The following is a 16,364-nucleotide window of genomic DNA, read 5'->3' on the forward strand; positions in this document are numbered from 1 at the left end:
TCAAAGAAAACGTTATAATTCTAACACTACATCTGTTCATTAAATTTACATCACATTTCCCCTCGGCCTCGATTAGAGAAGTCGAATCAATCCACCGAAGGCAAATAGAAACGCGAGCAGCACTAGTCTTGCTCTGAGGAAACTTTGTGTAACTTTATAGTTACAGACGTGATGAAAGGAGGTTGCAGGTTGATCCTCTGGAGAGCAAACACACACTGGGAGGGTTTATAGACAAACACACGGCAGAACTCTGAGAGCAAAAGCTGTTAAGGTGAAACTTGGATGTTTCCAGTTCTCAAGAATGCAATTTTTTTCATTTGATTTCGATAAAACTGGGCCAAACCCAACATGAAGTCTGCAGACAGACGGCCAAGAGTAGATTTGATTATTTAAATAAAAGCTCAATTATACATTAATGTAAAGGCCATGTCCTTGGTTCAGCTTCTGGCTTTGGGACATTTCTGGAGAGTTTGAATATTTTCACTCCATTACTGTGTGAGCTAGGTTTTTCAGGTGAAACAATGAATTCCCCTGAGGGGAACCACATGTAAAATAATGAAGACTGTGACGGGCCTCAGTACGAATTAATGTCTTTATAAAAGCAGACATGTAACATACTGACGTGCATCTGTTAACTCTTTGTATTTCTTTGCATGTGTCATACTTGTGAAAATGATGAGCCACTCATCTCCCATCCAACATATTTATTTTCTGCTCGTATCACTGTAAAACAGAAAAACATCGGTCAACCGGAGCACGCTCGGTGTGATTCCTACTCCACCGCATCCTGTACTGACTTCCGCTCCAGCGGTCAGACACTGATGTGCACCGAGTGCCCTCTGCTGGTGAAACCTATATTAACTACTATTGACCGCTAGTGCCACAGATTGAAATTACATTCATAAACATCAAGTGACCTTAGGAATAAAATGGGGGTGGGAAACTATTTCCAATCATGAACTTACTCATAGTGCCACACATGTTTTGTCGGATCATGACTCAAACTAATCTTTCAAACACAGTGAACCTACATAAATGGAAGTTTGCATGTTCTTATGTGTGCATGGTTCTCTCATATCTTGCCAGTGTGGAAACATGACTTTTAAGTGAATTGGTAACCCTAAAGTATCTGTAGACACTAATGTGGCCGTCTGTTCCGCTGCATTTGCTTTATGATGGACCGTCAACCAGTTCAGGGTTTAAATTGATTTTTACACATCGTCCAACTGCTCCCCACAGACTGTCAGTGGATAAACATCACATACAATAAAGGAAGCACATTGGAAATTTCCTGAAAATAATCTGTTTAATCAGTATTTAAACACAGAGTTCAGTCAGAGGACACTCAGTCAAGTGGAAAGTAGTGATCTCCATCAGCTCCATACCGTCAACACACTCCAGAGTCATCACACGATGGAGGATCTGCTCTGAAAGAAGCGTAATGACAGAGAACTGAGTCTGAGATCAACGCATCGCACATGATTTCCTGGATTGAGAAAATAAACTTGTATGCAGAGTTCCTAAAAATATCTGTGTAGGCCTGGCGTGTGTACTCCATGGCCTTGAGGCCTCGTGTTGAGCCGTGTTCATTGTGTGAACCATAGGGGTGAACTCGGGGAGAGAGAAAAAAAGAACGGCTCCCAACCAAACGCGACTCGGTTCCCATCGTTCATGTTAATATCCGGTCAAAAGATCCTGTTCGTTCGTGAGTTTTTTCTTTCAATAATAAGATGGTAGTGGACCCTCATTGCATGTTGAATGTGTTCGTGAGAAGTAAGTCATTAATTTATGGAGCATTATTACCATCGGTTACTGATTTGTATATTCTTCATTTGTTACACAAAGCCATTCATTCACCCATTCATTCATCAGTCATTCTACATTCATTCGTCATTCATCGTTCATTCATTCATTCATTCATTCATCATTCGTTGAAATCCACGTGCTGTACTGCCGACCGACTCTATTAAAGAGGATAAAGTCAACACTCAGGGTCCGTCTCTACTCTCTGACCGGAGTCGTCGTCGTGGATAAAGTGGTCCCAGCATCGTCTTCAGTTACAACCACATGATCAGCAAAACTAACATTCATGCAGAATACTGAAATAAATCTTTAATATTCAGCTTTTACCTTACACCCTCTGTTGTTGCTCCACACTTCAGTTTAGCAGAGAGCACAGCCATTTTATCCACAGGGCCTGGATGATTGCTTCAACACAAGTTAAAACCAACATAGTTTAGAGAACATCATGAATGTGTGACAGGAAAATATGCTTTTTACTTTACTTACTAAAGTACTGTACTAGACTTCATCTATAAATCATTGTCAATATTGTGCAGACATGAACAGTAAAGCAACACGGTGGTTGATAAAGTTGCTCCAGCAACATGGTGGTTGATAAAGTTGCTCCAGCAACATGATGGTTGATGAAGTTGCTCCATCAACATGGTGGCTGATAAAGTTGCTCCAGCAACATGGTGGTTGATAAAGTTGCTCCAGCAACACAGTGGTTGATAAAGTTGCTCCAGCAACATGGTGGTTGATAAAGTTGCTCCAGCAACATGATGGTTGATAAAGTTGCTCCATCAACATGGTGGTTGATAAAGTTGCTCCAGCAACACGGTGGTTGATAAAGTTGCTCTAGCAACATGGTGGTTGATAAAGTTGCTCCAGCAACATGGTGGTTGATAAAGTTGCTCCAGTAACATGGTGGTTGATAAAGTTGCTCCAGCCACTGTGATGCACCAACTCCACAAGACTCGAAATTTTCAGCACCACCTGGAATTAAAAGGTCACAGTTTATACTTATTAATCTCAGCTTATTTCATTGTTGACTCATTCTTTTAGAGGAGAGCCCTGCTGTCAAAGCCATCGATTCTTGCGGATTCTTGCGGACAAACTGCAACTGTTTGGTTGTGTATCACTGTGATACAGACATGCTCATATTCTTGTGACCAACTCCAACTTTCGTTGGATATTAAACGCACGAGCGGAGTTACAACAAAGGATCGCCAGGTGGCACTGTGGGGATAAGTTTGTTCTTTGCAGCCTTGATTGAATGAACGTTGCCGTGTAAAAAAGTTGTAAAAGAGTTGGAGATCATGTTTTTATCGTCGTTTTATGAACAACACCTACATATGGCCAACCGGCCATATATTGTCATATATATATTTCATCTTTTACAAGTATGTAAATAACATCTGAACTGAAATAATTAAAGTGTGTGTGTGTGTGTGTGTGTGTGTGTGTGTGTGTGTGTGTGTGTGTGTGTGTGTGTGTGTGTGTGTGTGTGTGTGTGTGTGTGTGTGTGTGTGTGTGTGTGTGGCTACAATTACTGGACACTACTTCTACAACCATGAAGAAGCAATTGGTATGGATGAACCGAAATTATATTCAGAAGAAATGTTTGTTTTGTTGCTGAAAGCAGAAAATGTGTAGTTTGGTTTCTTGCAGGAGTTGGATAGACATCAGGCCTATTTATTTTGAGACGCAGTGAAGCAGCCTGCTGGGTTTTGTTTGTCTCTTTGCTGTTATAAATTGTTTTCATGCGTCAATGTCAATGATAACTGAGAAATAATATTTGATGATTGATAAATTGGAGGTACATGGTAATCAAATATTGTCAAGGCTAAAAGATGAAAGACATTTGTTTGTAGGTAATGACGGTTGTACATTTTTGTTTCTGTTTGTAAGGTTTTCAACCTAATATCTACTCCAAGAAGAAGATCAAATTGACAGGAGTCGTTGTCCATCCCTTAACAAATGTCCCAAATATATAACTTGAGGCAAACAAAACTGAAGCTTGGCCAACGAAACTCTATGACCACACTGAGCCAGTCTTCTCAGAAGCCAAATGGAATCAGTTCTGCAGTCCTCAGGTGTAAGTGAGGCGACGAGAAGATCATCGGCGTATTGAATGAGTGTGCTTCCTTTCGGGAGGCACAGTTCTTCGAGGTCACGCTTAACTAAGAGCCGGACTCCTAAATGGCATTCAATTTTAATTTCTCTTTGCTATTTGGGTTGATTGGGACCTGATGAGTGTTAAAACAGAGAATTATCTTCCTACATGATGTAGTTTCTGAGAAAAATGATGTCCACATATGTGGACATTTGTTTTAAATTCTGATATAACACAATAAAATCACAATTGAGTAATGAAGTACAAAACTCTATATTTGGTACCTGAACATGGCAACATTTTTTCCTGAGTGCAAAACCAAAGTAGAAAACTATTGTCCATTTTTCTAAGTGCAAAAACAAAAATATAAACAATGATTGTGTGCTTTTTCTCAGCGCAAAACCCCCAAAATAAATAACTTCTTATTTTTGCTCAGTGCAAAAAATAGAATGACAATGAAAACAAAAGTCAGAGTTGTCATTGTCATGCTGACCCTAGAAGGTTATGGCCACGTCCATCCGAAATTTTAACAACTGCATGACGTTCTTCTTTGAAGTGCCAAATACACTGAGGTCTTCATGGTACAGTAACCAGCTGCTGGCTAAAGCCAGATCAGTAAAGAGCATTAGCATCCACAGTGTCCATTTCTTTGTACGGCCATTCATGCTATCGTCACTCATCATTCTACCGACCAGGTCAACTCCACCCATCTTGGAGTTGTATTCACGGATAATACTTGGTCACGAGATGGTTACATATCTTTTCAGTTTCTTGTCCCATCCTTGGCAGATATTGTCACCATGGACAAGCTCCTGTGAATGGGATCATCTGCTCATAAATAGAAACGCATTCTGCTCGAGCCTGGGACCTGCAACCTTTCAGAATGCGGTTCAGAAAAGGCCTCACTTTCCAGAATTTATCACGCCCTTTCAATGATGTCTGGAACATCATCAACAATGACCACATTTAGTGATTTCCTCAGTTTGAAAAATCTGTCACGTGTGAACTTTTCTGTGATGGCAGGAATTTTCAAAGTGCTGGACTAATACATCCTAACTGCAGGATACTGGACACAAGACATCAAAATAGAAGCACCAAAATAAATTATAGATTTCATTAGTTGACGTGTTGATTGAGTCTCAACTTCTGGCCAGTGATATAGCATTGGAGCAATCAGCAATCTTTTACTAAATCTTGATCAATATACTGTTCCATGTGGTCCAGTGGGGTCCAGCCTTTTCTATCATCCACAGTGTCCTCTAGTGATGAGAAACCCGACTCCTCGAACGGACTCACAAGTTTTTAAGTCGTTCATCAAAGTGAATCGGTTGTCTGAGTCATTTGAGTCATTTGAGTCATTTGATTCAGTTGCGCAAGAGCACTATTTCCACCCGCTCCAGGACCTGGAGGCCCAGCTGAACTGCGACATGAACCACGGTGGAGAATCATGTATTCATAGTCAAATGATGAAACACTTCTGAGGAAAATAAACAATAAGTACACATTAGTTTTTAGTGATCCTGGTCTCCTTATTCTAGATTATGTGTGTTGTTTTTGAGGTTTGGTTGAATCAGAAAATAAATTAGATAAATGATTAAACTGAATAAATACCTGGCATCCAGAATGGCAGATATACAGTATGTATTAATGTATACAGATGTTTTCATAGTTTTTTTCTTCCAACATTCTGATTTTCTTTTTTTACTAGTATCAATAAATAATGTGACGTTCATAGGGCAGAACTAATTATAGGGGACAATATTAAATGTAACACAATACACGCTACAGTGGTATTTCAACATTGTTTATTGTGTATTTAGCCATGTATTATTCATGTATTTATCTCTACAAGCTTCGTGAAACAAACATTGTATTTTTTTTTTCTCCGCCGTCACTTGGAGATTTTCAGGTGAGGGAGGGGGGGGGGCTCACCGCTCACCGCTCATGAGGTGAACGATACAGCGGAAGTGCTACTGACCGATTCAGTGAATGACCCATTCGAGTTTCGAGCTGACTCGGGCATGTGAGCTGAACGATTGAAGGGAGGTGAGTCGGTCATTCGTGCTGAACTACACCTCCAAGCTGACTCGAGTGTGCTGAAACTGCCGCATGTGAATGTCAGGAGCCGGAAGCTGCTGTGCTTAGCGGCCCAGCTACAAGGAGGCTGTAGCAAGAAATACTCAGTGAACGAGTTAATGAACGTGAAAACTCGTGAGTCACCATATAGTGAAGTGACTCGCGGGTTTTGAACGATTCGTTCAAATTTGATCATCACTAGTGTCCTCTTCATGCTCAAACTGAGCTTGATTTGGTGTTGGCGGAGAAGCCCTCCTTCGCAGCCCATGTCCTTTCTTGGACTGTGCTTGATGGCTTGGTCCTGGCGTTGTCTCTTCTGAGACATTGCTTGAGACATCATGCTCATCCTGCTGTGCCCAAGAGCGACGCCTGGGAGAGCGTGATTTGTCATTGTCGCGATCCAAACGATATCCTTGATATTCCTATCTGAGACGTTTACATCCTCTGATAGGCTGAGGAATGGGGTCCTCACACCCACTACTGTCCTCACTGCTGCCTGGCTCCTGTCGTGGGGGCTGATAATCAGCATCCTCCATGGAATCATCGATGTCTAACAAATCTTCCACCTCTGACTTGACTCCATCTATTAACCCCAGCAACTCAAGTGCTTGTGATGCAGAATAACGCTCTCAAAAAAAAATCATGACAGAAATCGAATAAAAATCTATGTAAATTTATTAAAAAACATACCACATCTGCTTGTACTGTAGTAAACTATTCATTTCTACCAAAATCATCCCAAAATGAAATTTCAAATCTCAATCCCTTTGTCCACATTTGTGGACATGTTCAACAAAACTATCAGAACTAAGTCCCTTTGTCCTCATACGTGTACATCATGTTTAACCGCATGGTAAGTTGTTATAGTTACAAACTTTTGTCTAATTCCACTTCAATAACGAACATTGAACACTTATAAATACATCTGAACAAGAATCAGCCATGAAATGTCTTTGAATTTTTTACCTGGTCAACTTTTGTATCGGGAGTGGCCGGCTGAACTTCTAGGTGTGTTGTCAACCATCTTGAATCTAACCTGTAATGTGTTATTCCACATGGAAAGATCCTATATAAACATATATGTTTTAATATAGGTTTTCATATAGGTTTTGGATATATGTGGCATATATAAAATTGGCCGTTTTCCTATATATTATGCACATATATGCACATATGTGTATATATGTACCTAGATGCGTATATATGTACCTATATGTGCATATAGGTACATATATGTACATATTTTATATATGCCACATATATCCAAAACCTATATGTTTATATAGGTTCTTTCCATGTGGGCCCACACTGGATGATGTTAATTGCTCAGTGCCCCAAGCGGGAATCGAACCAGGGTCTCCCGTGTACCAGTCCTTTGCCTTGCCACCTCGGCCGGAGATGGGGCAAAAGGGACTGCTAAGGTGGGGGAAGAAAAAGGAAAAAAGGGGGGGAAAGGGGGCAAAAGAAGGAAGAGAGGAGGGAGGAAAAAAGGCACTTTTTTAACTATTTACAAAGAAATTAAGTTTATTGTATAAATATATATATATATATATATATATATATCATATATCTATATCTATATCTATATCTATATCTATATCTATATATATAGAGATATATATATATAATATGTACCTATCTGTGCATATAGGTCCATATATGTGCATAAAATATAGGAAAACGGACAATTTTATATATGTCACATATATTCAAAACCTATATTAAAACATATATGTTTATATAGGTTCTGCCCATGTGGGACTTTCCATATATGCAGCATATATGCTGCATATATATTCGCATATATATGCAGCATATATATGGTCATATATGCGCATATATGCTGCACATAGGTTTCATATATGTGCATATATCCTCATATAGGTTCTTTCCATGTGGGATGGGCTATATATATATGTGGAAATAAAGAAGCAGTACAGGAGACCTATATGGCCTGTATATTCACATATATGCACCTCAATTTTGCCTATATGTGGCATATATATGCATAGATGTAGCATATATGTGCATATATGCAGCATATATATGGTCATATATATTCATTTATGTGCATATATGCAGCATTTATGTGCATATATGCAGCATATATATTGTCATATATGTGGATATATGCAGCATATATGTGCATATATGCAGCATATATTGTCATATATGTGCATATATGCTGCATATAGGTTTCATATATGTGCATATATCCTCATATAGGTTCTTTCCATGTGGGATACTCTTCTTCCACCACCAAGTGGTAGTGTGATGTCCACAGAAGTGGACACCAGGACCTTGTAGCGCAAAATGTAGTATTGTGGTCTAGACAACTGAAAATGTGAAGTCCACATATGTGGACGCCAGGTCCGAGGAGGACCTTTGCTGCATACACCCCTGGACTCTCCACAAAGCCCTGTACCAGCCTCGTCCACGTATACTGTTTACTCTTGTAAGTGAATGCAAACAGATACTGACTATCTGGGTGCAATGGAATGGAAAAGAATGCTGAGCACAAGCCCACGACTGTGTAGCATGTGCTGTTTGAAGGCAAAGAAGCCAAAATGGTGTTTGTATCTGGAACTACCGGTGTGCTGGTACAACAATGTTATTAATAGCTTGCAAATCTTGAACAAACCTCCACTCATTTGGTCTGCCTGGTTTTAGAATTGGCATGAACAAACAAACAAACTTTGCACAAACTTGGCCAAGCCCATGTGTTTCTCAGGAACTACTTGAACAACATTCTCAACATGGCCAAGCCCATGTGTTTCTCAGGAACTACTTGAACAACATTCTCAACATGGCCAAGCCCATGTGTTTCTCAGGAACTACTTGAACAACATTCTCAACATGGCCAAGCCCATGTGTTTCTCAGGAACTACTTGAACAACATTCTCAACATGGCCAAGCCCATGTGTTTCTCAGGAACTACTTGAACAACACCCTCAACATGTCCATGCACATGTGTTTCTCAGTAACTGCTTGAACAACATTCTCAACATGCAAACCATAGAAAAAAAAAACCAAGACATTGAGAAAATATAAAAAGCATTTAAAAGATAAAAGGCAATTAAAACAGTCAAGCAGACCTCAGGTGTTCAACAAGTTTGTTCCACAAGTGAGAAGCAGATAAACTCAAAGCTGCTTCACTTTGTTTGGTTCTGGTTCTGGAACACACAGTAGACCTGTCCCAGACCACCCAAGAAGCCTGAATGCTTAATCCTCCAAGACCATTCAACGCTTTGTAGAGCAGCAGGAATATTCTAAAATCCATCCCTTGACTCACAGGAAGCCAGTGTGGTGTTTGTAGGACCGGTGTGATCTGAGGTCCGTTTCACGAAGCAGGTTTATCGATTACCCCAGGTCAATTAACACCGAGTTGAGGGAAATGCGGGGTTTTCCATTTCACAACGGGAGGTAACTCCAACCAGAGGAAGCAGGGTAACTCTCGGTCAGTTACCAGGGCAACAGATGCTCTAGAACTAACCTGGTCGGGAGCAGGTTTTTGTCAGTGAACCTGGAGTTTTGCTCTGGCTCCGCCCTCTTTCAGACGGATACGGGATTTAATTTCCTCATTCAGCGGGGGAGTTTTGGCGAAACAGTTCTGCAGTGCCTTATTCCCGAGGCAAATGAGACGTGAACTTTTTTCCCTCAATATGGAATGTGCTTTTGATAATGATCCGATTGATGAAGGCGCAGCATTACTTCGCCGAGAATTAAATATTCGCAGACAGATCATCATCAGACCATAGATGTACTGGCATTTGCAGACACCTTCCTTTTTGAGCGGTACCGTTTTACTGCAGAGACCATTATGTACATCCACAGTTTAATCGCTCTGTACATTAGCAACATCACCAGCTGAGCCTTGCCCTGACGTCATAGCAGATATTGTGTGTTGCGCTGCGTTTCCGCGCAAATGGCAGTTTTCTATACAATATTGGAGACGCAGAGCACCTGAGTAAGGCCACTGTATGCAGGCAATCAGAAAAGTGTGCCTGGCCCTAAAAAGTTTTTAGCAACTTTTGTTGTTTTCCCTGGAGAGAAACCTTCAAGAGTCATCAAGGAGGAGTTCCACAGGATTGCAGGTGAATGATGAGATCCGTTAAATAAATATTAAATAACATTCTGTTAATGATATTGTGCTGCAATCTTAGAGTGGGATTAGTAATTTTCCTGTCTTGCAGGATTCCCAAATGTGATAGGCTGCATCGATGGAACGCACATCCCCATCAAAGCTCCTTCACAAAATGAAGCAGATTTTGACAGGGGTTACCATGCCAACCCCGGCTGCTGACCCCTTACCCAGACCCTGAACCAGGCCCCCAACAGAACTTCAACCGGGCTCACTGCAGGACAAGAGCCTGGGTGCAGATGACCATAGGCCTGCTGAAAGCCCGTTTCCAGTGCCTACGTCACCTCAGGGTATTATAGTGGCATGTGTTGTCCTTCATAACACCTTGCCCTACATAGAGAGGACCCCGATGATGATGATGATGAGCCCATTGACTTGTCAGCTATGCAGGACGGCAGAGCTGTCAGAGACACCATATGCCATCATCACTTAGGGGTCTGACCACCACCACCAAATAAAGACATGATGCACAATTCATTTGGTCTTCTTTATTTCCTACAAATACAAGAGCTAGTTTAGTTAATGTAGTTAGTAGTTAGCAAAATTCACCTGGGACTGTACACCCACCCTTAACTTGTGCTTCAGTAGTTCAATTTCCACATCTGCCTTTCTAATCTGGCGGTCCAACTACTGCATTTCCTTAGCAGTTGTTTCCATCTTCTGGAGCAGGTGGAGTCTATAGATCTGTTTTACAGATAACTGGGAGGACATAAGGAGGACATTCAATTATTACAGTTGGACATGAATTCCACAGAATGAACCTCTGGTGTTTACTGAACATCTGTCTCACTGTCAGTCCCTGCAGTGGATGTTGAGGGACCCTCCTGCTGCTGCCCAGCCAGGCCCTGTTAAAAATAATGTGTCAATACTTCAGTGTAGACAAAATATCACTATTTATTCCACCACAATGTTTCAGAAATGTAAACGGGATGAGAACTATCATACCTCTATAGGCCTTTGTGGATCCTCCTCTGTAAAGGCAGCAGACAGGGTTTCCTGTACTCTTCATCCTACATAAATATGTTTCATTATATTTAAACTGCCATTTTGCAAGATCTTTGGAGTGTTGCCTACTTACAAGGTATGTTGTGGCATGAGGGGGTCCAGCAGGCAGAGAGCACCATCACAATCTGTTGGGTGACAAAAAAAAAAAGACATGATGGGGAAATAAAGATGAACAGAAATAGGCTTAAAGAGATATATAGGCCTCGGCATATTCTATATTATGAAGGAAGTGGTATCTTGAGGGGTGAGCTCTGAAGAGGAGCTCCTCCAGGGATTCCCTCAGCCACTGGCCTCCCAACATTCTGGCTTAGGGCTCCTCTGCCTCTGTTAAAGGTGGAGGTGCTGGGCCACTTGATATTTACTGTACAATGTCACACATGATCGAAATTACGTTAAGAAATGTATTGATTAACAATTAAATTGGCGCTTCTCCCCCGCGGAATTGCACCTAAAAGAAATAAATTAATAAGCTACCATCCAAGCAGTATTCCCTTGCAATAATGTTGCGATGACAAAGACGTTTGAACTTACGCATTCACTTGAGCAGCAATCTTCTTCCACGCCGCCTCCCTCTCTTTAGCAGCCGCTGCGCTGTTGCATTTTTTTTTTTTTAATATGTTCATATTCGCCATATGATGGGATCAATACTTCCTGCTCCACTGGCGTCAAAAACGCCGCCCTCCGCGTCTCAGTTGTCATGGTGACTCGTTGAATCGGGGCTCCATTGATGCGGTCTTTTTAGAGTCGTGGTGCACGCGCTTGACTCCAGGTGAAACTACTCCGAGTTCATCAAACTGATCAAAATCCGGCGTCGTGAAACCGAAAACTCCGCGTTTTCTGTCTCAGTGTAACTCAATTCAGAGCTCGGTGTTAAGCCCATGGCTTCTTAAACCTGCTTCGTGAAACGGACCCCCAGTCACCAAGGCTGGTGTTTTGTCTTCAACGCTCCTGGATGTGAGCGTGGAACGAAGGTCTACCCCCCCCCCCCCCCCCCCCCTCCCCTTCCCTACCTTGGCCCACTGGGATTCACCAGTACCTTTCACTGCCTTTGCTGCCCCCCACCCCCCCTCCCCAACTCCAAGCAGAGGCTGTGGGGGGAAGATGGCTGCACGCCTGTTGGGCTGCAGCCATCAGGCGTGCAAAACTACCCTTCCTATGACCAAAGTGCCTTGTCTTGAGTTATGTTGTTGAGATATGTTGTAAACTGTCTGTGCTAATGTTTCATTGTGCCTTAGGTGGATATTTTTTTCTAATTACATACTGTGCTCCTCAGAGCACAGTATGTAATCTGTCTTTTTTTTCCTTCTCTCCTCACCTTTTGTTGTCCTTCGTTCCCCCAAACTTCTAAATAATTTTGTTGTACCTGTTACAATGACAATTAATGCCATTCATTCATTCATTCATTCATTCATCTGTTCAGTAAATTTACGTCACATTTCCCCTCGGCCTTGATTAGAGGAGTCGAATCAATCCACTGAAGGCAAATAGAAACGCAAGCAGCACTTGTCTTGCTCTGAGGAAACTTTGTGCAGGTTGATGGTTAATCACATTCCTGGGTCCGAATTCATATGTCCTGACTGTGTATCATGACAAATGAAAATTGTCTTTCCCTTGAAATGAACAAACTTTCTGTGGTCTTGTGAGATCCCAACACACGTGATGAAAGGAGATTGCAGGTTGATCCTCTGGAGAGCAAACACACACTGGGAGGGTTTGTAGACAAACACACGGCAGAACTCTGAGAACAAAAGCTGTTAAGGTGAAACTTGGGTGTTTCCAACAGCCGAGTTCTCAAGAATGCACTTTTTTGCATTTGATTTCAATAAAACTGGGCCAAACCCAACAGGAAGTCTGCACAGACGGCCAAGAGTAAATTTTATTATTTTGATAAAAGCTCAATTATACATTAATGTAAAGGCCATGTCCTTGGTTCAGCTTCTGGCTTTGGGACATTTCTGGAGAGTTTGAATATTTTCACTCCATTACTGTGTGAGCTAGGTTTTTCAGGTGAAACAATGAATTCCCCTGAGGGGAACCACATGTAAAATAATGAAGACTGTGACGGGCCTCGGTACGAATTAATGTCTTTATAAAAGCAGACATGTAACATACTGACGTGCATCTGTTAACTTTTTGTATTTCTTTGCATGTTTTGTCGGATCATGACTCAAACTAATCTTTCAAACACAGTGAACCTACATAAATGGAAGTTTGCATGTTCTTATGTGTGCATGGTTCTCTCATATCTTGCCAGTGTGAAAACATGACTTTTAAGTGAATTGGTAACCCTAAAGTATCTGTAGACACTAATGTGGCCGTCTGTTCCGCTGCATTTGCTTTATGATGGACCGTCAACAAGTTCAGGGTTAAAATTGATTTTTACACATCGTCCAACTGCTCCCCACAGACTGTCAGTGGATAAACATCACATACAATAAAGGAAGCACATTGGTAATCTCCTTAAAATAATCTGTTTAATCTGTATTTAAACACAGGGTTCAGTCAGAGGACACTCAGTCAAGTGGAAAGTAGTGATCTCCATCAGCTCCATACCGTCAACACACTCCAGAGTCATCACACGATGGAGGATCTGCTCTGAAAGAAGCGTAATGACAGAGAACTGAGTCTGAGATCAACGCATCGCACATGATTTCCTGGACCGAGAAAAATAACTCGTATGCAGAGTTCCTAAAAATATCTATTGTAATAACTTAAAACTGGCGGGGGAAAAAAAAAAATCCAAAAGTGAGTTTTCTCTTCTGACTGCAAACTGGGCATTTGCTTCAGTGTTAAGACTGATTTTTCTTCATCAGGGTCACAAACAGGTGTCTGATGGAGCAGCATGGCTCATTCAAACACCTCTAAGCAAACAGGAGAAAAATAAATATATGTATCTATGACTCATGTAAAATATGTCTTCTCATCAAAAGGCCACTTCAGCAGCCTCGTCGTTACTCAGTTATACAGATGACCCTTCAGCCAACATATACACGTTTAATACATTCATTACTTATTTCAATGCACGACGTGTCGGAAAGCAGACGTCTTCAGAGGATTGGATCTTTATATAAACAATAAATAAATAACCCTGGCATCGTCTTTCACTGTATGTACGTGTGAACATGATCACTCTCACATATGGCCCCGGAGATATGGGACCACTGTCCGTTGTTAAGACTTCAGCTCCATCAGGATTTGTCTGAATAGCTGATTTGAGGATTTAGATGATATCATCTTGGCAAGTCAGTCCATTAACTTCAACTCCTAATCATGTGAAGACAAGTTTCTTATGTCATGAGGGAAAACGAGAGCAAGAGAAAGAAAGAGAGAGAGCGAGAGAGGGAGAGTGGGGACCAGCAATGTTCACTGCTTGCAGTTACGACTGCAAGTCACAGAGCCATCGTTTTTCAAACTCTCTCAACATATCACACAAGAAATAACATTTAAAAAAAAAAAAATCCCAGTCTCACAAACAGTAAAAATAAAATAAATATTCACTCTAAAAAGCATTTAAAACTACAAATCTGATCTGTGTGATGGCTAAGAAGCAGTGAGATCACTATAGGCACTATAATGTTTACAGCAGCAGTGACTAAAATAGCACATTGTGTAAATACACAGGTGATAAACAAGGCAATTTATGTAGACTTTACACAAAAAAGGCCATGTAGTGTATTCATATCGGAATAAAAAAGGCCCCTGGCTTCTTGTGTCGTTCTTGTTGTTCGATCAATTCCATCAGTATTGTGCCGCAGGTGTCACAACAGTGCAGTCAAACTGTGCATAGCTTCAAAAGAGGAGAGAAATGTGCAGACAAAAGACAAAAAATAAATAAAAGACATGTTCAGATCATCTCGCCAATCATCGCCTCCTCTCTTCTCTCTTTCCCCTACGAGCTGAATGGAAGCTGGACTTTATCCGAGCTGGTCCTCATACTGCTTCCTGAAGCAGTCTCCAGCAGGGAAGAAGTCCCAGCATCGCTCCTGGTACATCTTCCACACGTATGACTCCTGGAAGACGAGGAGAAAGCGCAACGGTGTTGGATAAAATAATCTTCATAGAATTCAACTGTGTGTACTTTACATGTGTTAACTATATTGACTAACCTGTCCTGTGTGTTCTGTTTCATCTTTGTTGATCAGGTACATTAAGAAGAACCTGGGAAAGGTTAAAAAAAAAAAAAAGATTGTATTTGCAAATACATCAGGACAGAAACTATTTAAATAGAGGCAAGCTGAGACAGCAAAAACAATTCTTTTTTGTATTGTCTATACTTTGTATTAATATTTGTTTTAAATTAAGTTTTATTTGCATTCCACACTGATTTTCAGAATTGGTCCAATCTCCAGGCTGAAAACTGCCAAATAAGATAAAATAGCTAAGTCAGGCAGCTTCGAGGAAGAGAAAAAAAGGACAAAAGGAAGAAAAAAAGGAAAGACTAAAAAAGGGAAGAAAAAAAGAAGGTGGCAAAAAGAAAAAAGAAATTCTGAAAAAAATATAAAATGAAAAAAAAATGGGGGGGAAATTGAAAACAAATCGCACGAGAAAAAAAACAAAAAAATTATAACAATTTTTTTTTTTTAATTGCTAGAATAACTAAAACTTCTGTAATTATGAGAAAACATACAGCGGCTATAAACAGCTGCATTTCCTGGAGTTGATTTCAACTGAGAAACCCCTCACTGTCATTGTGTGCACCTGTCAAACAAAACAAGGTGTCTGCTTTCCAGGTTACTCACAGAAAACATGCAAGAAACAGTTACGTCTACAACTTGGACTTAAACTCACATGTAATTGGCCAAATTGTGCTCTTCTAAGGTGTGCGTCTCGAAGCCGTGCGGCGTCGTGTCAAAGTAGTCGCTTCCTATTCCGCAGATGAAGCATTTTGTCTGCAGGGACACAGATCGAGTTAGATGAGATACATTCTTAAAGCAACCATTTAGTTTTCCGTTCAGACTGATTGTCTTACCTCCATGTCCTCTCTGACCTGCTCCTGCTGGTCTCTCAGCTCTCCGAAGGCGTCAATGATCAGACCTGACACACAGACACACGCTTCTCTCACTAGTCTGAGGACCAACTGGCTTCTCACAAATGATAATTGTTCATTTGAGTGAAATCTAATGACGATTTTAAATGTAAAACTTCTCGACACTCAACTTCAAAGACGCTTTCCCCTGCTTCGTTTTCTCAGATCAATCAGACTAACTGGCATTAATAACGGTGCACTCCCCCAAAGTGACTTTT

General features: G+C 41.0%; 1 protein-coding gene across 7 annotated transcripts in view; it reads right to left on the bottom strand.

The window, feature by feature from the left end:
* Nucleotides 1-13,577: 13,577 nt before the first annotated feature.
* ryr1b (ryanodine receptor 1b (skeletal)) overlaps nucleotides 13,578-16,364 on the bottom strand; it is a 54,709-nt gene continuing 51,922 nt past the window's right edge. For all 7 annotated transcript variants that reach the window (XM_080514125.1, XM_080514123.1, XM_080514120.1 and 4 more), the window contains 4 exons: nucleotides 16,090-16,154; nucleotides 15,909-16,009; nucleotides 15,227-15,278; nucleotides 13,578-15,130 (listed from right to left, as the gene is read on the bottom strand). In XM_080514125.1, coding sequence (XP_080370251.1) covers nucleotides 15,035-15,130; nucleotides 15,227-15,278; nucleotides 15,909-16,009; nucleotides 16,090-16,154 — 314 coding nt within the window. In that variant the 3' untranslated portion in view covers nucleotides 13,578-15,034. The remainder of the gene's footprint in view (nucleotides 15,131-15,226; nucleotides 15,279-15,908; nucleotides 16,010-16,089; nucleotides 16,155-16,364) is intronic.

This window comes from Blennius ocellaris (assembly GCF_963422515.1).
Source record: "Blennius ocellaris genome assembly, chromosome: 2".
Lineage (NCBI taxonomy): Eukaryota > Metazoa > Chordata > Actinopteri > Blenniiformes > Blenniidae > Blennius > Blennius ocellaris.